Here is a 23810-nt window from a genome sequence, read left to right on the forward strand (position 1 = left end):
TTTTATTTAGAAATATACGAACAGTTGAGTCAGGGAAAAGGCTGTGAACATCACACTCTTGAACAAATGTATTCTGATATCCCACAAGGAGCTTTACCTGGGTGAACTGAATATGTTCCTTATCCATCAGAATCCATTACACTTCTCTATCTGCCTGTCTGCTTGTCTCAGCAGCAAATGGAAAAGATACTGAAGATTAACTTTTGCACTACATTAGACATGTAATTACAGCTTTTGCGGTAACAAACACTATAGCTCAGGGTACCTACAGTTTTCCATTATAGTCTCCTGTTTTCATTTGCTTGTAACTTTATGGGAAATTCTTTCTTGGCATTGAAACTTGCCATCTTGCTGTCAGCCCTGAGATGAATTTTTCTGCTAAATGTGAGGAAAATAATTTCAGTCATTTTTTCAGCAATGGATGAATGGCATAAATTAACTTTAGCTTTAAGTGTAGTTGTGTTCTGAAAAGTGACTCCATACAATAGGCTTCCTGATAGTCCAGGTTTATTGTCTCATAATGGCTCCCTATCAGATCTGCACAGTTAACAAAAACATGCCTTTTCCGATTGCTAGCCTTGAAAACACACACGGGAATGCAAAACTCTAAGCTGGCATCTTCCCTTGTTGTGCATCATCACCAACAACCCTCCGCTTTATCTTAGTACAACTTAATTAGTTTCTTTCCTGCTCCATCACACCACCTTCTTCTCCTTGGGGTGTAAACTACACCATCTGATTATGACTTCTTTTTCTCGCTTTGATCACCTTCCTGCTCACTTTGCTTTGAGAACAGGATCAGGCCAGGTAATTCTAAGCTGATACCCTGATTCAGGAAAACATCCTGACTCAGGACAGCACTTAAGCATCAGCACATTGTTAAAACACATCCATGAGGGCATTCCTGAATTAGGCTCTTGGCCTTTTCTACACATCCAGGTATAGCTGCCTGTTGTTCTATACAGAGTCGTGAAGAAAGCTCTAGCGTAGCATCTGTGCTTGCAGTTTCCATTTGCCGACAGGTAATGTATTTTTTAGTATCTGTGTAGCTTTTAATTTCCCCAAAAGGCAATGGGGTACAACAGAACAACTTTAAAAAGTGGGTCTGTGTTGTACCGATTTATTCAATTTTTGTGGGTAGACACTTTTCATCGACCCTGCAAATGTACTGAGGGCTCAATCAAAATTAAATAAGTAGAGAGAAAGGGACAAAGAAACAATGAGGATGTGAAATAGAGATAACAGAGGGGAGAAAGAGACAGGAGGAGGTTAATGGAGAAAGGCAAGAAAATGGGAGAGGAGACAGAAAATGTGGGAGAAGAGAGGGAGGCAGAGAGATGCAGAAAATTTGTCTTGACAGAAACAGCCCATTTTATCAGGCAGTGACAGGAAGCATTACATACATTCAAAACCGATTAGGAAGACAGCAGCCAGCAGGAGCGGAGGCCTCAATCAACTGAGCTGAACCTAAGAAAACAAAAAAAGTCAGCTGACAATGGAACTACATGAGGCCAAATGAACAATTGGAACCAAAGGGAACAGAAAATAAGATTTAGGCAGCCAGAAAAATGAGAGGACTGCAATTCAGTACTAAAGCCTGACTGGCGTAAAGGGCAAACACTCCTACTCAGATTCCTACTTCCATCCCTTCCCACAACACACTTTTGCTCTGCAGCAATTCCCCCCGCCAATTATTTTCAATAACAAACAGTATTTTAAAGTTGAGTACATTTAACTTTACATAATATTGACATGAATTATTGCATGACACTGGAATAGCTGCCTGGCACTTATTGTTCCAACTGCTTTAACGATTTCATATCAAATCACATTTCAAAAACATCTTTTATAATGGTTAGTATAGTTTTTAAAATTGACAAGCCTCCAAGACTGAAGAGTGAGTGTTTGATTTTAAGGCTAATGCTCATATTTGTTCAGATACTTGCAAGTTATCGTAAGCCATTCTTAGGGCTACATGGCCATGTAATAAACAGTTTACATTTCAAGTGACACAGACTAAAACACCAAATCAGACACCTTAAAAGTGATCTCCAAGCAAAAAGGGAAACCCCACATGCTACACAAGCATATGCTGAATTTCCTCACACTAACCAAGCTAAGATGAGAATGCAGCACAAAAACAAATGCAAATTTCCTTTCCAAATGCAAACGGATGGACATCATACCAAATGGACTAACGGTAAAAAATCCACTGCTATCTACATACTACACAGACCACAGTGAGAGATTATGTCATACTCTATCAAAAAAACTGAGGAACCACCTGATCAGCATCCTATACAGCAAACAGGAAAACATCAAAAAAGAGCTCTCCAACCTGGAGACTCTCATTAATAACCAAACTTCTATACAAACGGACTTCACTAGAATAAGACAGGAGATCTACATTACTCACTTCACCTCTCTTCAAAGGAAAAAGGACTGTAAGCTGTCTAAACTCCTACCTGCCACATGGGGCCACAACAGTGGTACCCCTAACCCACCCAGCAATATCGTCAATCTATCCAACTACACACTCAGCCCAGAAGAAAAGTCTGTCCTATCTCGGGGACTCTCTTTCTGCCCTGCCACCCCCACCAACATGATACAGTTCTGTGGCGATCTGGAAGCCTACTTTCGCCGTCTCCGACTCAAAGAATACTTCCAGGACAACACTGAACAGTGCACTGATACACGGGTGCCCTCCCACCAACAGCACAAGAAAAAGAACTCCACATGGACTCCTCCTGAGGGTCGAAATGACAGCCTGGACCTATACATTGAATGCTTCCGCCGGCGTGCACAGGCAGAAATCGTGGAACAACAACATCGCTTGCCTCACAACCTAAGTCGTGCAGAACACAATGCCATCCACAGCCTCAGAAACCACCCTGACATTATCATCAAAGAGGCTGATAAAGGAGGTGCCGTTGTCATCATGAACAGGTCTGACTATCAAAAGGAGGCAGCCAGACAACTCTCCAATACCAAATTCTACAGGCCACTTCCCTCAGATCCCACTGAGGAATACACTAAGAAACTACAGCATCTACTCAGGACACTCCCTACACTAACACCAGAAGAAATCAACATACCCCTAGAGCCCCGACCAGGGTTATTCTATCTACTACCCAAGATCCACAAACCCGGAAATCCTGGATGCCCCATCATCTCCGGCATTGGCACTCTCACTGAAGGACTGTCTGGATATATGGACTCTCTACTCAGACCCTATGCCAGCAGCACTCCCAGCTATCTCCGCGACACCACTGATTTCCTGAGGAAACTACAATGCATTGGTGACCTCCCAGAAAACACCATCCTAGCCACCATGGATGTAGAGGCTCTCTACACAAACATCCCACACACAGATGGAATACAAGCTGTCAGGAACACTATCCCTGATGATGCCACAGCACAACTGGCTGCTGAGCTCTGTGCCTTTACACTTACACACAACTATTTCAAATTTGATGACAATATATATCTCCAGATCAGTGGCACTGCTATGGGCACCCGCATGGCCCCACAATATGCCAATATCTTCATGGCCGACCTGGAACAACGCTTCCTCAGCTCTCGTCCACTCACACCCCTTCTCTATCTACGCTACATTGATGACATCTTCATCATCTGGACCCATGGGAAGGAGACTCTGGAAAAATTCCACCATGATTTCAACAGCTTCCACCCCACCATCAACCTCAGCCTGGACCAATCTACACGGGAGGTCCACTTTCTTGACACCACGGTGCAAATAAGTGATGGTCACATTAACACCACCCTATATCGAAAACCCACCGACCGCTATGCCTACCTTCATGCCTCCAGCTTCCATCCCGGGCACATCACACGATCCATTGTCTACAGCCAAGCACTGAGGTACAACCGCATCTGCTCTAACCCCTCAGACAGAGACCAACACCTACAAAATCTCCACCAAGCATTCTCAAAACTACAATACCCGCATGAGGAAATAAGGAAACAGATCAACAGAGCCAGACGTGTACCCAGAAGCCTCCTACTGCAAGACAAACCCAAGAGAGAAACCAACAGGACTCCACTGGCCATCACATACAGCCCCCAGCTAAAACCCCTCCAACGCATCATCAAGGATCTACAACCCATCCTGGACAATGATCCCACACTTTCACAGGCCTTGGGTGGCAGGCCAATCCTTGCCCACAGACAACCTGCCAACCTGAAACATATTCTCACCAGTAACTACACACCACACCATAATAACTCTAACTCAGGAACCAATCCATGCAACAAACCTCGATGCCAACTCTGCCCACATATCTACACCAGCGACACCATCACAGGACCTAACCAGATCAGCCACACCATCACTGGTTCATTCACCTGCACATCCACCAATGTAATATACGCCATCATATGCCAGCAATGCCCCTCCGCTATGTACATCGGCCAAACTGGACAGTCTCTACGGAAAAGGATAAATGGACACAAATCAGACATTAGGAATGGCAATATACAAAAACCTGTAGGAGAGCACTTCAACCTCCCTGGCCACACTATAGCAGACCTTAAGGTGGCCATCCTGCAGCAAAAAAACTTCAGGACCAGACTTCAAAGAGAAACTGCTGAGCTTCAGTTCATCTGCAAATTTGACACCATCAGCTCAGGATTGAACAAAGACTGTGAATGGCTTGCCAATTACAGAACCAGTTTCTCCTCTCTTGGTTTTCACACCTCAGCTGCTAGAACAGGGCCTCATCCTCCCTGATTGAACTGACCTCGTTATCTCTAGCTTGCTTGCTAGCACACATATATATACCTGCCCCTGGATATTTCCATTACATGCATCTGAGGAAGTGGGTATTCACCCACGAAAGCTCATGCTCCAAAACGTCTGTTAGTCTATAAGGTGCCACAGGATTCTTTGCTGCTTTTACACAAAAACAAAGCAAACCAAAACCTTTTAAAATTTGTTTGAAGTCTAACAAAGTCCTACTGGCTCTGTTGTCATTTGAAGCCCCAGAATGCATCATTCTGTAATGTCACAGCTATGCTTTTCAGGGCCTGGAATGAGTCTTTGTCTGGGTTTGTACAGTGCCTAGCATAATGGACTCGCTCACTTGGATAGGCTGCTGCGAGCACATTACTGCTATGCTCTGATACTTCCACTTGGCTCCCAGTCTGCTATTGCTACCAATTTGAGGACTTGGTCCCGATATTCAAAGCCATTAATGTGTTGGAATCTAACTACCTCAGCGATTCCATTTCCATCTGTCACCCAGAAAGACCGCTGAAAAAGCCCAGGATACACCACCTAAGAGTTTGAAATAAGATGTACTTGGTTGAAACAGTTCAGTTGCGAAATGAGCTAGTGAAGGAGCTGAGGCTCATTCAAAGTCTGATCATCTTCAAGACACACTGGAAGACCTTCCCTTTAATTCCACCATAAACAGAATAGTGAGGACACACAAATTATACCCCCAAGCAGAGCCCCTAATAACCATGGAAGGGAGAAGAGCAGAAGACACTGTGAAGCTCTCACAATGTCAATCCAATTTATCTGGGAAGTCCATAGATACTATGGTGAAAGGCTCTATAGAAAATCTGCTGATAGCCAAGTTTACAACAAGATGTCATGGTTACTTTGGATGGTTCTGCACATATGCTGACGGTTTCACAAATGTTTTAAAAATACTGTTTTATTGAAAAGAGCAATAGATTTTAAAGACTCCATAGAAGGACAAAAATAAAGGGCACAGCACACTGAGGAATAGTTGCCTAGAAGATCATAAAGTCCTTATATTATGAACTTTGACATTTGTCTTACATCTGGTAGAAAAGAATAGGTTTAGGGTTGCCAACTCTCTGACTGCAGAAAACCGAACACCCTAACCCAGCCCCTGCCCCGAGAGCCCGGTCCCTGCTCATTCCATCCTTCATCCCTCCGTCGCTTGCTCTCCCCAACCCTCGCTCACTTGCTCATTGTCACTGGGCTAGGGCAGGGGGCTGGGGTGCAGGGGGGATGAGGGCTCCGGCTGGGGGTGCAGGCTCTGGGGTGGGGCCAGGGATGAGGAGTTTAGAGTGCAGGTGTGGCTCCAGGCTGGGGCAGAGGGTTGGCGTATGAGAGGGGGTGTGGGCTCTGGGGTGGGGCCGGGGATGAGAGGTTTAGGGTGAAGGAGGGGGCTCTGGGCTGGGGGAGGGCTCCGGCTGGGGGTATGGGCTCTGGGCTGGGGTCAGAAATGAGGGTTAACAGGACGGGAATGGGTTCTGGGCTGGGGCAGGGGTTGGGGTATGGGAGGGAGTGTGGGCTCCAGGGTGGGGCTGAGGAATTTGATGTGCAGGAGGGGGCTCTGTGCTGGAGTATGGGCGGGGTGTGGGCTCTGGCTGGGGCTGAGGGCTTTGGGGTGCAGAAGGGGGATCCAGGCTGGGGCTGAGATTTTTCAGAGTGCAGGAGAGGGCTCTGGGCTGGGGTGCAGACTTCGGGAGGGAGTTTGGGTGCAGGAGTGGGTTCCGAGCTGGGGCAGGGTGTTGGGTCACTGGAGGAGGTTCGGGGTGTGGGCTCCAGGTGGTACTGACTTCAAGGCAGCTCCTGGGAAGCAGCAACATGTCCCTCTGGCTCCTAGGCGCATAGGCGGCCATGGGGGCTCTGCACACCGCCCCTGTCCGCAAGCGCCACCCCCACAGGTCCCATTGTCCGTGGTTCCTAGCCAATGGGAGCTTCAGAGGTGGCGCTTAGGGTGGTGTCTGCACTGCGGGTAGGGGAAGCACGCGGAGCCCCCCTGACTGATCCTCTGCCTAGGAGCTGGAAGAACATGCCAGCCGCTTCCAGGAGCTGGCCACTGTGGCCAACTGGACTTGTAGCGGCCTGGTGAGCTGTGCTGACCAGAGCTGCCAGGTTCCCTTTTCGACCTGGTGTTCTGGTCGAAAACCAGATGCCAGGCAACCCTAAACTGGTTACATTATTATAGCGAGACTTTAGCCAGATGTGTTGGTCTTTTGAGTGTAGCGTGTTTTTAATTATTACAGCACAGTAATATCAGAACTCAGCCCCTTGCAGTACTGGGTCCTAAGTGAAGACATAACAAGATGAAGTGCTGACCTGCAGAGTGCTCAGTGCCTTCACTTAGTTGGCATGCAGCATGCCCAGAGCACTGTAAGATCTTGGACTGTTGTCAAGAATAAGGAGCCTGCAGGTGTGCCTGACCAGTCAGTCAATCAATGAGTGCAGCTGGGCCACAGCAAAACCACCTGATTGGCTAAGGCAGTGGTTCCCACACTTTTTACATCTAGCCTCCAACCCGCCTTGCCCCATCTGCAATTCTCTCTCTCTCTGGGAGCCACGGTCAGGACCTGTGGCTGGAAGCGCAGCTGTGGCCAGGGCCTGAGGCTGGGGCTGGAGTTGCATCCAGAATAGGAACCATGGGCCAAGGCCAGGGCCATGGTTGCGGGTGGGTCTGGGTCTGGGCCTGGAGCAGAGTTGCGTCTGGCGCTGGAGACCAAGGATGGGGCTGTGACTGGAGGCCAAGGCATGGGGTGGGTTTGGGGTCATGGCTGAGTGTTGAGCTGTGGCTGGGCTGGGGGTTGGTGCATGCTGGCAGCAGAGTGGGGCTGGGTGGCCATGCCCCCCATAATGTTCCTCTGTGTACCCCCTAGGGGGCATGCCCCACAGTCTGGGGACCACTGGGCTAAGGTATTCAGATGGCTTGCTCTTCAGCCCAGCAGCTGCAGTAGATCAGTGGCTGCTCAATGAACATACCTGTGGATTCTCTGCCTCCCTGTGCTTGCCTCACTCCAAGCCCTGTACCCAGTCATGCTCTTGCCTTGCAACCGCTCCTGCATTCCCTGACTCCAGATAATCCAGTTCTTTGACCATCAGCACTGATTCCTAGGTACGACTCTGTCTTGACCCTGGGCTCAGGCATTCGGACTCTGACAATGATCCTGATCCTTGGCCCCGGCATTCGGACTCTAACTTTGGTTCTGACCTTCAGCTCCAATCCTCAGCGGACTGTGCCTTGACCTTGGGCTCTTGTCTTTGGACTCTGACCAGTAGGCCCGACTCCTGCTCTGACCATGAGAACTACCTAAGACCTGACAGACTGTAACCTTTTAAAAGCTAGGACCATGGGTGAGACTCTTTGTTGATGTAAATCAGTACAAATCCACTGACTTCAATAGACAGACACCAGCTGATGAGCTGACCCTGTGTCTCTTATTTGCCTCTACAGTACCACATATATATTTTTTGATGCTGTATAAATAAGATTGATTGTTGCTCTACTGTCTAAGCACTGCAATAAAAAGGAGTGCTAGTGGAGACATCACCTGTGAACTGTAGGGTTACTGCTAACACAAACATGATATCACTGTCAGCCACTCTGAAAACTCCACTTTTAAAACAATTTCATAACCCTGGCTGTAACATTACAACAGAAACCAATGATCATGCAGGAAACAGAAAATGATGACATATAGTTTGAATGCGTAGTAAGTGGAGGGTAGATGAGTTAGGTGAAGGAGAGAGGTCTCTTTGGAAGACATTTATCTTAAGTAACTAGCGATGTAGGGAGGGAAAATATCCCCAACTTGAAGAAAACTAAATGTGCTTATGTATTCGAACAGCTTCTAAAATCTTGAACAAGACAGTTAAGACTTTAAACTGGAAGGAGTAAGAACAGGTCACTGTAAGTTTCTCAGGGTTTGTGAGGTGCTGACATGTCAGTCAATCACAATTACTCTCTAAAATACTTGAATGTGTAAATCACTGCCATTTGTGACTTTTCCTCTGAACAGAATGAGAACAGAGGGGACATATAGACACTACAGATTTGATTCTTCACTGTCTACACCTTGAAGTCATTTTATCGCTGTACAAAGTCAGTGTGAAATGCTACCACTCACACCCGAGCACCCTGATCTGCCACTTTATGAGAGGCTGTGTTGCTGAGATGAGGGATCTGCCATAGTAGAAACCTTGGGTTTTACTTCCGGTCCTGCCAGAAACAACCAAGTGCAACCTGTTATTCTTTCTGTAAAATTGGGAGGGGGCTCATACTTACCACCTGCTTAGGATACGCATATGAGATCTTACTCAATAATATGCATTATTAAGTAAAACAGGTTATCTTTACCAGCCACACTTGAAATCTATTAAAAAAATAAGTTTGTTTGACTAGATCTCCCATTAAGCTATGTTGATAGACATTCAATTATATTACCATTCTTGACTGACTGAATCCTGTATTAGGTGTTCCATTATTTTGCCTGGGCTTGTCTTCAGGGTAACCAGTCTGTAATTACTTGGGTCATGTTAGTCACCTCTTTTAAATAGTAGCGCAACAGTAGATTTTTTTGTAGTCGTCTGGAACTTCATCAGTATTCTGAGCCCACGTCCAGACTAACCCGCGGCATCGGCGGGTTAAAATCGATTGCTCGGGGATCGATATATCGCGTCTAGTCTGGACGCGATGTATCGATCCCCGAGCGCGCTTACATCGATTCCGGAACTCCATCAACCTGGAGTTCCGGAATCGACACGGAGAGCCGCGGACATCGATGCCGCGCCGTCTAGACTGGTGAGTACCTCGATTTTAGAAATTCGACTTCAGCTACGTTATTCACGTAGCTGAAGTTGCGTATCTAAAATCGATTTTAATACCCTAGTCTGGACGTGGCCTAAGATTTATTTAAAACAACATGAAAGGTTTATAGAGCACTACAACTCATGAATGCTAGTTATCTGGAGCTGCAGATTTTAAAATGTTTAACTTTAGTAGATTCTTTTTAACATCCTCTTTAGTTACTGTTGGACGAGACAGTACTTAATAATCATTATAATATGAATACATTATCCAGCATCTTTCAAAATACAAAACTACTTATTTAACATTTGATTTTTCTGCAGCTGCTATATCTGTCTAGTAATGTATCTATATCCTTTTTTTCCTGATGTTTTTAAAAAAATTCTTATTGTCCTTATCGTCCTGGCTGTATATTTTTCATACCTCTTTTCCTAATCATGTCTTATCTACTGTCTTAATTTCTTAACTATTAATTTATGTTCATTGCTGTCAACCTTCCTCTTTTTTCAAATTGTTATATGTATAATTTATTGCTACTGTTTGCTTCCCTCTTAACCACAATGTATTTTTATTTTCTAAACCAATGTAGCTGCCTTTGGTGATTGTGGAACTGAGAGTTCATCTAATGAAATATTTCTAAACAGCTCCAGTTATCTTTCACATGTTTCTGTTCATTTTTCCTTCCCAATTTTGTTTCTAATTATTTTCAACTTTAGTAAATTGGCCCATTTTAAATGACCAGGTATGTATGTGTATATTATTTGTAGACAACTTTTAGAATTGCTCACATGTAGGAAGTTACATGTGTGCATATGTGGTTGTAGGATATGGGCCATTCAAGTCCTTGCCCTGACCAGCAAACTTAAGGTTGATGCCACTCTACACTCCATAAGGTTCTGCCACTACCTTGCATATCAGCTCTAATATGTTTGACAGTGACTATGCAGAGACTTCAGCAGTTCCAAATGAGGCATTTAAGTAATTTAGGAAGGCAGTGTTACCTAGGTGTAGGATGAGGAGTTAAGAATCCTGGATTCTGTTTCTGAGTATGGTTGTCCGCTGGTAGTTTTGGGTGTGACCTACGTTATGCACTTTGGCCCAGATTCTCAACGGTATTTAGACTTCTAAATACTGTTGGGGATCTGTCTTAGTCTCATTGTGCCTCAGTCTCTATCTATAAAATGGAAATAATACTTACCTATTAGACAGGGTGTCATGAGGAAGGATTAGTTAGTGAATGTTAAACTATGACGTTAAAGACAGGAACAGAACCCAGAACTATTGATTCCCAGAGCATCTTTTCCAAAATGTCTTCCATTATCTGTGTCATTCCTCTTCTTCAAAGCAAATGCCTCGTAACAACTTGTTTCTTAAAGCCAGCCTCTAGTAAGCAACTCATGTCTGCAGCTCTTTGCACCTGCCCTAACTACTGCACTCCTCCTATACACCATTAAAAAACAAACTCCCAACAACCATAGCAGTGTTGCCAAATCCTGTTTTGCTTGAGGGCCTAGCTCTGAAAGAAACCTGATTATGGGACAATCTATTTTCTTTCATTTCCTTTTGGTTTTTTTTTTTCCATAAAAGTTCATTTCTAGCCTTCCTGATGGTGGAGAAAAGCTCAATCACATGGTCTTTAAACATAGGAAACAAAGTAATAAAAAGCATTTCAAAGGTATTAATTCTTTTTCAATGTCACAGTTTTTTTAAAGATATCATTTTGAGGGCTTGATTCATGCTTTCTTCTGAAGACGTGGGGTCAGGAGTCTTGTACAAATCAAATGAACACAAAGAGAAAAGTGATCCCTCTTCTGAATTTCCCCTTTCTGTCCCCTCTTGTATTGTTACCCCAATAATTCTTCCCCCCTTCCCCATCCCCCCACTGTGTCAGTGCCTGCCAGGTTATCTTAGCCTGGCGTCTGCATTAAATTGCAAGCCTGTTGGGCCAGGGCCCCTGTCACATTTAACACCTATACAGCCCCATGCATGCCTATCCCCTGTACAGGGAACCAGACACACTGGATCCAGCTTTACCTGACTCCAGCCAGGGCCAGCCCTCCCTCTGCACGGAGGGAGAACCACCTGCTCCCGCACAGGGCAGCACCTGGCCCCTCAGCCTCGTTGTGAGCCCAAGATGGCGGCAGCCGCGGGGTCGCCCAGTGTGGCGACAGTCGGTCCCCCTCAGCCTCGTTGTGAGCCCAAGATGGCTGCGGCTGCGGGCTCGCCCTATGGGGCGGCGCGGGAGCGGGGGTTTCCATAGTTGCAGTGAGTAGGTGTCACACACCAGGGCGCTTCCTGGTTGGAGGCCGCTGGGGCCGGGGCACTGCACGGGGAAGCGCCTGCGGGGAGGAGGCGGACGGAGGCCGAGGCAAGGTACGGACGGGACGTCCGGCCATTGCGCTCCCCTTGGGACCGGCGGCCGCCGCGCTCCGTCCTCACGGCCCCGCGGCTGGTGGGTCACCGGGGGGGCGGACTCCTCCATTCCGAGCCCAGGGGGAGCGGTGAGCCGGACCCCTCCACTCGCGGGTAAGGAGCCGGGGGTGGGGGGCGGATCCCTCCATTCCGAGAGCTACGGGGGTGGAGCGCCGGATTTCTCCATTGCAGGTGGGGGGAGCTGGACCCCGCCACTGACGGAGGGGGCAGGATCCCGTTCAGTTTAAGCAGAGAAGGGACGCAGGCCCCTCTGCTAAGCCTGTGTGTGTCTCTGCCCTGTTGGGGAGGGAGGTGGGCCTCAGCCTGGGGGCAGGTGAGGCCGGTGTGTCAGGATCTGGGGAGTCCAGGCAATGGGGGAATGGCTGGGGAAGCATCATTGCTGTGGGAGACCTGGGGAGCGGTGCCAGCAGGATGAGGGGGGTTGGTGATCCAGGGGGAGTTTGGTCTCATCGCCATTGAGGAGCTGGGGGAGCTCAGATAAATTGGGGGCTCTTTGGTGTTATTGCCTTTGTCATTGAGCGGAGGATGGGCTCTGCGTTTGGGCGATGGGGGGTATCTAGTTTTCGGGGAGGGGCTCTTCGGCATCATTACCTTTGAGCAGAGGATGGGCTCTGTGTAAGGGTGATGGGGGCTGCCTGATAATTTGGGGGCTCTCTGGTGTTATTGCTGTTGGGGTGGGTGTGACTGGACTCTCTCAGAGTGATGGCAAGTCTATGATAACCTGGGCGGGTCTCTGTTGTAATTGCTTTTGGGGATGGGGCTCTGTGTCAAGATGCCTGGGGGCTCTTTGGTGTCATTGCTGTTGGAGAACGAGGGAGTTTGGGATAATTGAGGTCTGGATATTTGAAATTGTAATGTGAACTTTCTGGTGCTAATAACTGTGGCCACTGTCAAAACTCTGGGCTACTTTCTTGAAGGTGCCAGCTAGCCAAACCTTGAGACTGAAGTGCACAGGCTTAGTTTAGAACAGCCTGACTAAACAAGGTTCTGACACAGTGTGCTGCCAACATACTTCAATCGCCATGGCACTCTCAGTCCTTGGCATCTACTGAGATTGCCAACAGAAGAGCCAGTTGTCAAATGATATTGTGGTTTTTGTGGACATCTGTCTGCAGGGACCTGGAATGAAACCAAATTTATTTCACTGTTGACTGGGGCTGGATTCAAATGAAGACAGAAATGCTCTGCCTCCTTCTACCATCTCATGAACCATTCAGTTGCTCATGCACACTTAAAAAAACACTTTCTTTGTGTAGTTGTGGTTTGGAACAAGCAGTGGCATAGAAACTGAACTGCTAGTGGCTGGCTGGACTTTACTTTCATTCCACCAGAATTTATCATTAGAGCTAAATTCCTTCGCTACAACAAATAAGTAAGTTTCAGGGGGGACCAGTGTTGTTTAGTATCTTCACAAAAGCAGGGCTTAGGAGTGGAGCTGGAACAAGGAGCAGCTCTGGAGCAGTGGAGCTGGAGCAGAGCCAGAGCACAGCTCCAAAGCTCTACACAAAAGAGTACCTTTTGTATGATTACTTAATAGAGTACGCAAGTTTGGTCACACACTAACTTCTAAAGCTGCTATTGCACAGTAGAAACTCAAAGTTTGTTAGACTTATATATACTAAATCTAGGAACCAGTCAACATTGCAGAGAGCCAAAAGCAATTTGCTGAACACCTTTTTGTAGTTTAAGTAATCCAACTGTGCTCAAAGAAGAGGGTGTGTTGTGTTTATTTGATTTGTGCTTCTACTATATGCTTCCTCATTTGTGGTGTATCAGTGAGTCAGATTAGATTATTAAACAGTAGTATGCAGTGTTGTAACTGTATTGGTCCCATGGTGTTAGAGCGACAAGGTAGGCAAGGTAATATCTTTTATTAGAACAGGGCAGAGGAGCTGTGTAAACTCAAAAGCTTGTCTGTCTCACCGACAGACATTGACTCAATAAAAGATTTTACCTCACCCACTTTATCTCATTAAGCCATAGGACAGTTTCATAATTTTGAATTTTATGTTCTCTCTCGCTTGGGCATATCTAAACACCAGATAAAAGAAGTTCTTAATTTTTTTGTAAGTTTCTCTTTAATGGCACTGCCCTTAGGTGACTGTGCTTGCCTGTTTTTAAACTTTAAAAAATCTTTTATATAATGTTACTGATTATAACTTCTTTCTTCAGAGGTAAACTGAGTGCAGTGTAAAATATTTGTAGATTACTAAAATTGCTTTTAAACCAGCAGTCCCTTTGCTCTCTCAGTATACGTCTTGGAAACTAATAATTTCAGATGTTATAGTTTGTTCATTTGCTTCCTGTCAGAATTTCAAATATGCCTTTGTGAAATTTCTGAATCTGTTACCTTTTGAAGGATAATAGCAGTTTAGGCTTATGAGGAAAGTAAAATACACCAAAATAATTTCTTTGCACTTAGACTCTGTTTAGATCACTTTATCATGATTTTATGTATATAAACTCTGTGGGTATATAAGATGCAATTAGAAAATTTGCAGGACAAAGATCCGATGGTCTCTCTGCTTCCTGATGACTGGAAATGTACATTCTATCTTATTTGAAACACCTGTGCATCTAAGTTAAAGTGGTACTAAAATTGTGCATGCACGGAACAGTAATTAGAGCTGAATTTCTAATTATAATTTTAAAGGAATCTCATACTGTTGTGCATTGTGAGATTCTACTTTGGCATTGCATGGATGATGCAAACTGCATAGAACAAGGCTATCATATCCTGTAATTCAGTTACAGCCCTGATTACATTCATGATGATTTAGGTAGAAATTACATTTTACAAGAGGAAGTTCAATGTAAATGCTGATACAATGTTAGATAGGACATGATGTATTTGGATTTTTTTTTTAAGTAGATGTGAATTTGGTGTTCTAATGAGCTTCCTTCCCATACTTGAGGTATCTAAATGCTCCTTTCAAAGCTAAGAGTTAGGTATTGGTAGCTCAGTGACTGTGTAGGCAAAGATGTCAGCATTTAAAGCTCAGTAATAACTTGTGTACCACCATAGGATATTAGAATCTGCTTTATTCTAAGAGGCAATATTGGCCAGGCTTAACTCTTTCGGAAAAGAGTACAGGGCATAAGGTATTTACTTTCTACCAGAAGGCAGAAAGGACCTTGATCAACATCTTAGATGAAGATAACCTTTCTAAGGGCTGGTCCACACTAGGGGGGGGGAAATCGATCTTAGATATGCAACTTCAGCTATGTGAATAACGTAGCTGAAGTCAAATATCTAAGATCGGATTACTCACCCGTCCACACCGCGCGGGATCGATGTTCGCGGCTCTCCGTGTCGATTCTGGAACTCCGTTGGGGTTGATGGAGTTCCGGAATCGATATAAGCGCGCTCGGGGATCGATATATCGCGTCTAGATTAGACGCGATATATTGATCCCCGAGCAATCGATTTTAACCCGCCGATACGGCAGGTAGTCTGGACGTGGCCTAAGGGACACATCTTCACTACAAGAAAAACAAGTAATAGTTTCCTGTCTGACTGAGGAGCATGTATGTTATAACACTTCTTAATGTTGTTGGTATGTAAGAAACAGTCTATAACTGTTGCAGAAAAATCCCCAAACATCTTTTTTTATATTTTAACAAAGATAAGTGACAATGCTAGAGGTACTTACTGCCTCATTTTAAGACACCCTTGTTATAACTTTAGTCCCAGATTTGGACCTTAGCGTCCAAAATATGGGGGTTAGCATGAAAACCTCCAAGCTTATTACCAGCTTGGACCTGGTACTTGCTGCCACCACCCAAAAAATTAGAGTGTTTTGGGGCACTCTGGTCCCCCTGAAAAACCTTCCCTGGGGACCCCAAGACCCAAATCCCTTGAGTCTCACAACAAAGGGAAATAATCCTTTTTCCCTTCCCCCCCCTCCAGGTGCTCCTGGAGAGATACACAGACACAAGCTCTGTGAATCCAAACAGAGTGACTCCCCCTCTCCGTTCCCAGTCCTGGAAACAAAAGCACTTTCCTCTTCACCCAGAGGGAATGCAAAATCAGGCTAGCAAATCCAACACACACAGATCTCCCCCTGATTTCTTCCTCCCACCAATTCCCTGGTGAGTAAAGACTCAATTTCCCTGAAATTTCCCAGAAAAGAAAACTCCAACAGGTCTCAAAAAGAAAAAAAAAATACATACAAATGGTCTCTCTGTATTAAGGTGACACATACAGGGTCAATTGCTTAAAAGAATATTGAATAAACAGCCTTATTCAAAAAGAATACAAATCAAAGCACTCCAGCAACTATAGACATGTAAATACATGATCTCTGTACTCACAACTTGGAAACAGAAGATTAGAGAGCAGAAATACTTTTCCAAAGCTTAGAGAAAGCAGGCAGACAGAAAACAAAGACTCGGACACAAACTTCCCTCCACCCAGAGTTGAAAAAATCCGGTTTCCTGATTGGTCCTCTGGTCAGGTGCTTCAGGTGAAAGAGACATTAACCCTTAGCTATCTGTTTATGACACGCCCCTCAAATTGCAGACAGTGGGGAAGCTCACTGGCGGCGATTTCCTTCTAGAACTTTAAAATAAACAGATTACTATGCACCTTTACATATACTACTAAGTATATAACTAACAGACTTCTACATTTTAAGAACACTTTTTAACTACTGAATTCTGGGAAACTCTCACGGGAGAGAGCATCAGCAACTTTGTTAGAAGCTCCTGTGATGTGTTGAATTTTAAAATTAAAATCTTGGAGAGCTAAACTCCAACGAAGAAGTTTCTTGTTGTTCCCCTTGGCAGTATGAAGCCACTTTAGTGCAGCATGGTCAGTTTGTAGTTGGAACCGCCGTCCCCAAACATATGGGCGTAGCTTTTCCAGGGCGTACACAATGGCATAGCATTCCTTTTTACTGACTGACCAGTGACTTTTCCTCTCAGACAGTTTCTTGCTGAGAAACACGACAGGATGGAAGTTGTGATCTGTTGATTCCTGCACGAGCACTGCTCCTATACCACGCTCAGATGCATCCGTGGTTACTAGGAATGGTTTGTCAAAATCCGGGGCCCTGAGTACAGGGTCAGACATGAGCGTTGCCTTAAGTTGGGTAAAGGCCTTTTGACACTCATCAGTCCACTTAACTGCATTTGGCTGGGTCTTTTTGGTCAGGTCGGTCAATGGGGCAGCAATTTGGCTGTAGTGTGGTACAAATCGCCTGTAGTATCCGGCCAAGCCTAAGAAGGATTGGACCTGCTTCTTGGACCGTGGGACAGGCCACTTTTGGATAGCATCCACCTTGGCCTGTAGGGGGTTTATGGTTCCTCGACCCACCTGGTGCCCCAGGTAAGTCACTTTGTTTTGGCCTATTTGACACTTTTTGGCCTTAACAGTTAGTCCGGCCTGCCTGATGCGCTCAAAGACCTTTTTCAGGTGTAGTAGGTGTTCGGGCCAGGAGTCTGAAAAAATGGCCACATCATCGAGGTAGGCAACTGCAAATTCTTCCAGTCCAGCTAGTAGACCATCTACCAGCCTCTGGAAGGTGGCGGGTGCATTTCAAAGGCTGAAAGGAAGGACATTGAATTCATACACCCCCGCATGGGTGACGAATGCTGACCTCTCCTTGGCAGGTTCATCTAGCGGTACTTGCCAGTACCCCTTGGTTAAGTCTATTGTAGAGATGAACTGGGCACGTTCCAACTTCTTCAGTAGCTCATCGGTGTGTGGCATTGGATAGTTGTCCAGACGAGTTACCGCATTTAGCTTACGGTAGTCCACGCAAAAGCGTATTTTCCCATCTGGTTTGGGTACCAGAACCACTGGAGATGCCCATGCACTGGTAGATGGGCGGATTATACCCATCTGTAGCATGTTCTGGATCTCCCATTCTATAGCAGATTGGGCATGAGGAGACACCCGGTAGGGTGGGGTTCTAATTGGATGAGCATTACCTGTGTTAATGGAGTGGTATGCCCGTTTAGTCCGTCCTGGGGTGGCTGAGAACAATGGGGCGAAGCTAGTGCACAGCTCCTTGATTTGTCGCCACTGCAGACATTCCAGGGTGGTTGAGAGGTTCACCTCTTCCACACCACCGTCTTTTTTTCCGTCGTAGTAGACACCGTCAGGCCACTCAGCATCATCTCCCTGGACTGTAAACTGACAAACCTGTAAGTCTCTGGAATAGAAGGGCTTGAGAGAATTAACATGGTAAACTTTAGGTTTTAGTGAGGAATTGGGAAATGCTATGAGGTAGTTCACAGTTCCCAGGCGCTCTTGGATCATGAATGGCCCTTCCCATGATGCTTCCATCTTATGGGCTTGTTGCGCCTTTAAGACCATAACCTGGTCTCCTACCTTGAAGGAACGTTCTCTGGCATGTTTATCATACCAGGCCTTTTGCTCTTCCTGAGCATTCTTTAGGTTCTCTCTAGCAAGGGCTAAAGAGTGTCGGAGGGTGCTTTATAGGTTGCTTACAAAGTCCAGAATGTTAGTTCCTGGAGAAGGTGTAAACCCCTCCCATTGCTGCTTCACCAACTGTAATGGCCCCTTAACCTCGTGACCATACACAAGTTCAAACGGTGAAAACCCTAAACTGGGATGTGGTACAGCCCTGTAGGCAAACAGCAACTGCTGCAACACTAGGTCCCAATTATTGGAGAATTTGTTGATGAATTTTTGTATCATGGCCCCCAAAGTTCCATTGAACCTTTCCACCAGGCCATTGGTTTGATGGTGGTACGGGGTGGCAACCAAGTGATTCACCCCATGCGTTTCCCACAGTTTTTCCATGGTCCCTGCCAGGAAATTAGACCCTGAATCTGTAAGGATGTCAGAGGGCCAACCTACCCTGGCAAAGATGTCTGTTAGGGCCAGGCACACAGTGTTAGCCCTGGTGTTGCCTAGCGCTACTGCTTCCGGCCATCAGGTAGCAAAGTCCACTAAAGTCAGTACGTACTGCTTTCCTCTGGGTGTCTTTTTTGGGAAAGGACCCAGAATATCCACAGCTACTTGCTGAAATGGGACCTCAATTATGGGGAGTGGCTGGAGAGGGGCCTTGACCTGGTTTTGAGGCTTTCCCACTTTTTGGCACACCTCACAAGACCGGACATACTTGACAACGTCCTTGCCCATCCCCTCCCAGTGGAAGGACTTCCCCAACCGGTCCTTGGTTCTGTTCACCCCAGCATGGCCACTGGGATGATCATGGGCTAAGCTTAAGAGCTTCCCCCGGTACTTAGTTGGAACCACCAACTGTTTTTGCGGCTGCCATTCTTTCCGGTGTCCACCAGAAAGAATTTCCTTGTATAAAAGTCCTCGGTTTATAATAAACCGGGATCAATTAGAAGAGCTGAGAGGCGGTGGGGTGCTCCATGCCGCCGCTCAAGCTTTCTGAAGGATGTTATTTGCTTCCTGCTCAGTCTGGAACTGTTTCCTTGAGGCTGGGGTCACCAGTTCTTCCTCAGACTGGGGACTTGGGCTTGGTCCCTCTGGAAGCGATGTAGGTGATGGGGTTGTTTCCGTTGTTGGTGAACTGCTCTCCGCTGGTGCACCTGAGGGTATTTCAGGCTCTGGCTGAGCCTTTTGGGTATGGCTGTTTGTTGCTTCTGCCAGTTTTGGCTTGCTGACGCCCTCTGGCGTTGAGTTTGAAGATGTGGTTGCACTTGCTGGTGCTGGTTGCTGTTCCAGTTCCGGGCCTGGGACTGGAGGTGTTGTGGCTGTTTCAGTGGTTGGCATGGAATCGGGGTCCACTACCTCTGTCTGGGTCTCTGGTAACACAGACGGGGCCTCTGTGGACGGCTCAGGAACAGGAATGGGTCTGGAAGCTTGCCTGGTTTGGCTACGTGTAACCATTTCCACTCACTTGGCCCGCTTCACCTGGTTGGCCAAGTCTTCCCCTAGTAGCATGGGGATAGGATAATTGTCATAGACTGCAAAAGTCCACATTCCTGACCAGCCTTTGTACTGGACAGGCAGTTCAGCTGTAGGCAAGTCTACAGCTTATGACATGAAGGGGTAAATTGTAACTTTGGCCTTTGGGTTGATGAATTTGGGGTCAACGAAGGATAGCTGACACTTGTGCCCCCGTGTCTCTCCATGCAGTAACCTTCTTTCCGCCCACTTTCAAATTTTTCCTTCGCTCCAAGGGTATTTGAGAGGCATCCGGGCCTGGGGATTTTTGGTGTGATGGTGGTGTAATGAATTGCACTCGCATGGTGTTCTTTGGACAGTTGGCCTTGATATGTCCCAGTTCATTACACTTAAAGCATCTTCCATCTGATAGGTTACTGGGCCGAGGTGAGTTACTGGAGACTGGTGAGGTGGAAGAATAGGGCGTCTGTGCCTTTACTTGGGTTGTATGTGGGGTCTTTGGCTGTCCTCGGTTGTAGGGTTTATGGTCGGTGTGCCCCTTGGGGTATTTGTTTCCCTTGACAGTAGCTTTTTTGCTTTCTGCCACTTCCATCCATTTGGCTCCAATTTCTTCCGCCTCCGCGAGATTTTTGGGTTTTCCATCTTGTATGTACCGTGTTATGTCCTCAGGAACACCATCCAAGAACTGCTCCATTTGTATGAGGAGGTGCAGTTCTTCCAAGGTTTTAACATTGTGTCCTGATATTCAGGCCTCATAATTTTTCCCAACGTAGTAGGCGTGTTTGGGAAATGACACATCTGGTTTCCACTTTTGGGTTCTGAAGCGCCGACGGGCATGATCCAGGGTGATCCCCATTCGGTATCTGGCCTTGGTTTGAAAAAGTTTATAGTCATTCATTTGCTGCTTAGGCATTTCAGCTGCCACCTTTGCTAAAGGTCCACTGAGCTGTGGCCTCAATTCTACCATGTACTGGTCTTCAGGGATGCTGTACCCAAGACAGGCTCTTTCAAAATTTTCCAAGAAGGCCTCAGTGTCATCACCTGCCTTGTAGGTGGGAAATTTTCTGTGATGTGGAACTATAATTGGCGAAGGGTTGTTAGGATTGGCTGGCACATGCAGCCCAGCTTGTGCAAAGTCCAGTTCATGTTTTCTCTGTTTTTCCTTCTCTTCATTTTCTTTTTGTTGTTTTTTCATTTCTCGGCGGTGGGCCGCCTCTTCTTCTTCTTGTTTCCTTCTGTGGGACACCTCTTCTTCTGCTTGTTTCCTTCGGAAGGCCACCTCTTCTTCTTCTTGTTTTCTTTTGTGTGCTGCCTCTTTGGCTGCCTGTTCTCTTTGGTAGGCTGCCAGTTTGATGCTTTCTTCCTTTTCTTTCAGCTCCACCTCTTTTTGTCTTTTTTCCAGTTGTTGCCTGTGTTCAGCTTCTTTGATTTGTGCTTCGGCTTCCCTTTTTGTCTTGGTAGACATGGTTTCTGTTTTCTTGTGTTGGGGTGCCCTCCGGTGTTTATCTTCAGAACTGCAGGTTCTCTGTTGCCTCCTGAAGTCTGCCTAGCAACAGTGCTTATTTCCTTTTCTTCCTCTAGCGTAAACTAGAAAAACCACTTTATTTGCATGTATATAGTGCTGGTATTTGACTCCTAATGGGAGTGCTATTGCATGACAAAAGACCTGTAACAGCTCCTTAATGGCTTCTTGCTTAATATGCAAGCCACAAACTGCCAGAGAGAGCAGAAAAAAAAATTCTCTCTGGTTTCTTTGAAAACCAAACCCTCTCTGCTAAAAAGTCCCTAGCAGAGAAAAGAAAAATATAATATTCCTACTGGCTTCTGGATTCTGTCTCACCACTGCACACCATATCATAACTTTAGTCCCAGATTTGGACCTTAGCGTCCAAAATATGGGGGTTAGCATGAAAACCTCCAAGCTTAGTTACCAGCTTGGACCTGGTACTTGCTGCCACCACCCAAAAAATTAGAGTGTTTTGGGGCACTCTGGTCCCCCTGAAAAACCTTCCCTGGGGACCCCAAGACCCAAATCCCTTGAGTCTCACAACAAAGGGAAATAATCCTTTTTCCCTTCCCCCCCCTCCAGGTGCTCCTGGAGAGATACACAGACACAAGCTCTGTGAATCCAAACAGAGTGGCTCCCCCTCTCCGTTCCCAGTCCTGGAAACAAAAGCACTTTCCTCTTCACCCAGAGGGAATGCAAAATCAGGCTAGCAAATCCAACACACACAGATCTCCCCCTGATTTCTTCCTCCCACCAATTCCCTGGTGAGTACAGACTCAATTTCCCTGAAATTTCCCAGAAAAGAAAACTCCAACAGGTCTCAAAAAGAAAGCTTTATATAAAAAAGAAAGAAAAAATACATACAAATGGTCTCTCTGTATTAAGGTGACACATACAGGGTCAATTGCTTAAAAGAATATTGAATAAACAGCCTTATTCAAAAAGAATACAAATCAAAGCACTCCAGCAACTATAGACATGTAAATACATGATCTCTGTACTCACAACTTGGAAACAGAAGATTAGAGAGCAGAAATACTTCTCCAAAGCTCAGAGAAAGCAGGCAGACAGAAAACAAAGACTCAGACACAAACTTCCCTCCACCCAGAGTTGAAAAAATCCGGTTTCCTGATTGGTCCTCTGGTCAGGTGCTTCAGGTGAAAGAGACATTAACCCTTAGCTATCTGTTTATGACAACCCCCCCCCGCAGCATTATTCTTGAGGAACAGAAAGTATGCTTCAGCATAAAAATATTAACTGATATGTATCATTTAACAGCATATCTTCAAAGAAAATATTTAGATAGTGAAATCATTTATCACTGCCCTTCCCCTCCCGCCCCCTAGATTAGAGTTCAGGTTACAATATAGTGAAATAAGCATTTCTTCATACTTAATAAACACACACTTTGTACTTTAATATGTGGGCAGTGTAAAATTTATGATGACCTTAACTACTAATTTCCTTAATTTTAAGTGCTTGGATTTTGTAAATGATGTGGGGGTAACTATGTTGTTGTCACTTAACAACACTGACTGTTTTTCAAAACTAAGTGTTTGTTTTTGTTTCTAGAGCTGTGTTTTCCTGTCCAGGTCAGCATTAGAAAGTATTGTAATACAGATACCTCTACTAAAGCAGAGTGCTATGCTTATATGCTATTTTTCCTGTAGTGTAGGCAAAACAATATCCCCCTGAAAACACATTTGAGTGCAGGGCTCTGATTCTCCAGCTGACTCCACACATGCAGTCCCAACTGCAAGATTGGGGCCCAAGTCTGTGTAACTCCAGCCATAATGATACTCTAAAATAATAACTGTAATTAGTGTGGTAAGTGATTAAGTGTAGTGAACATTACATTTGCTAATTTTGACATCAATAATCAAAAGAAAACTGACTGCAGTTCTAATATGTTTTAACTAGGCATTTTATTTTTGAGTAAGCTGTGTGTGCTTAGATGTTCAATTTCGCAGTCATTCATGTAGAGAATCAACAGGACTTGAAATGTCAGTATTTTTCTTTACCAATTGCAGCATCTCACAACTTTGTGTTCTTTGTTTTGTTTTCTTCGTCCTCCTAAGTCTATCCTTCTCACTCTCCCTCCAATGCACAGGGGCTGGTTGCAATATTCATTGTTGTTTGTAAGATCACAGCGCTATTGCAGTCCTCTTTCTAGCTGTCCCTTTGGCCAGTTTTAGCAATTGATCCAGCAGTTGGAGCTGGATCAACAGTACATACTATGCGCTTTCCTTTACTCTTTTGGCATTTGCTGCAAATCTGTAAATGTTATGCTCAGTCACACTTTTAAAGAAGTTTGATAATTGTCTCTCCTTGTGTGTATTCTCTTTAGCCTTATGAGATGAAGAGAGTTGAGACTTGAAATCTGAGTCAGCAGAAGGAATTATCTGGCTTGACTAGCACAGGTGGTTAGGCTCTACAAGTTATATTTGGTCCTGGA

The 23810-nt window shown here is 45.6% G+C and overlaps 2 protein-coding genes across 4 annotated transcripts in view; one reads left to right on the forward strand and one right to left on the reverse strand.

Moving 5' to 3' along the window:
* ECHDC3 (enoyl-CoA hydratase domain containing 3) overlaps positions 1–12045 on the reverse strand; it is a 55688-nt gene extending 43643 nt beyond the window's left edge. Inside the window, exon 1 of the mRNA XM_030569491.1 lies at positions 11598–12045. Within this exon, the coding sequence (XP_030425351.1) occupies positions 11598–12045 (448 nt within the window). The remainder of the gene's footprint in view (positions 1–11597) is intronic.
* Positions 11744–23810, forward strand: part of USP6NL (USP6 N-terminal like) — a 214838-nt gene continuing 202771 nt past the window's right edge. The window contains exon 1 of one of the 3 annotated variants that reach the window (XM_030569272.1): positions 11744–11828. The gene's annotated coding sequence lies outside the window, so the exon portion shown is untranslated. Of the gene's footprint in view, positions 11829–11851; positions 11937–12001; positions 12090–23810 lie in introns of those variants that run through there. The other 2 variants (XM_030569182.1, XM_030569096.1) reach the window with 2 other exon arrangements.

This window comes from Gopherus evgoodei, chromosome 1, assembly GCF_007399415.2.
Source record: "Gopherus evgoodei ecotype Sinaloan lineage chromosome 1, rGopEvg1_v1.p, whole genome shotgun sequence".
Taxonomy (NCBI): domain Eukaryota; kingdom Metazoa; phylum Chordata; order Testudines; family Testudinidae; genus Gopherus; species Gopherus evgoodei.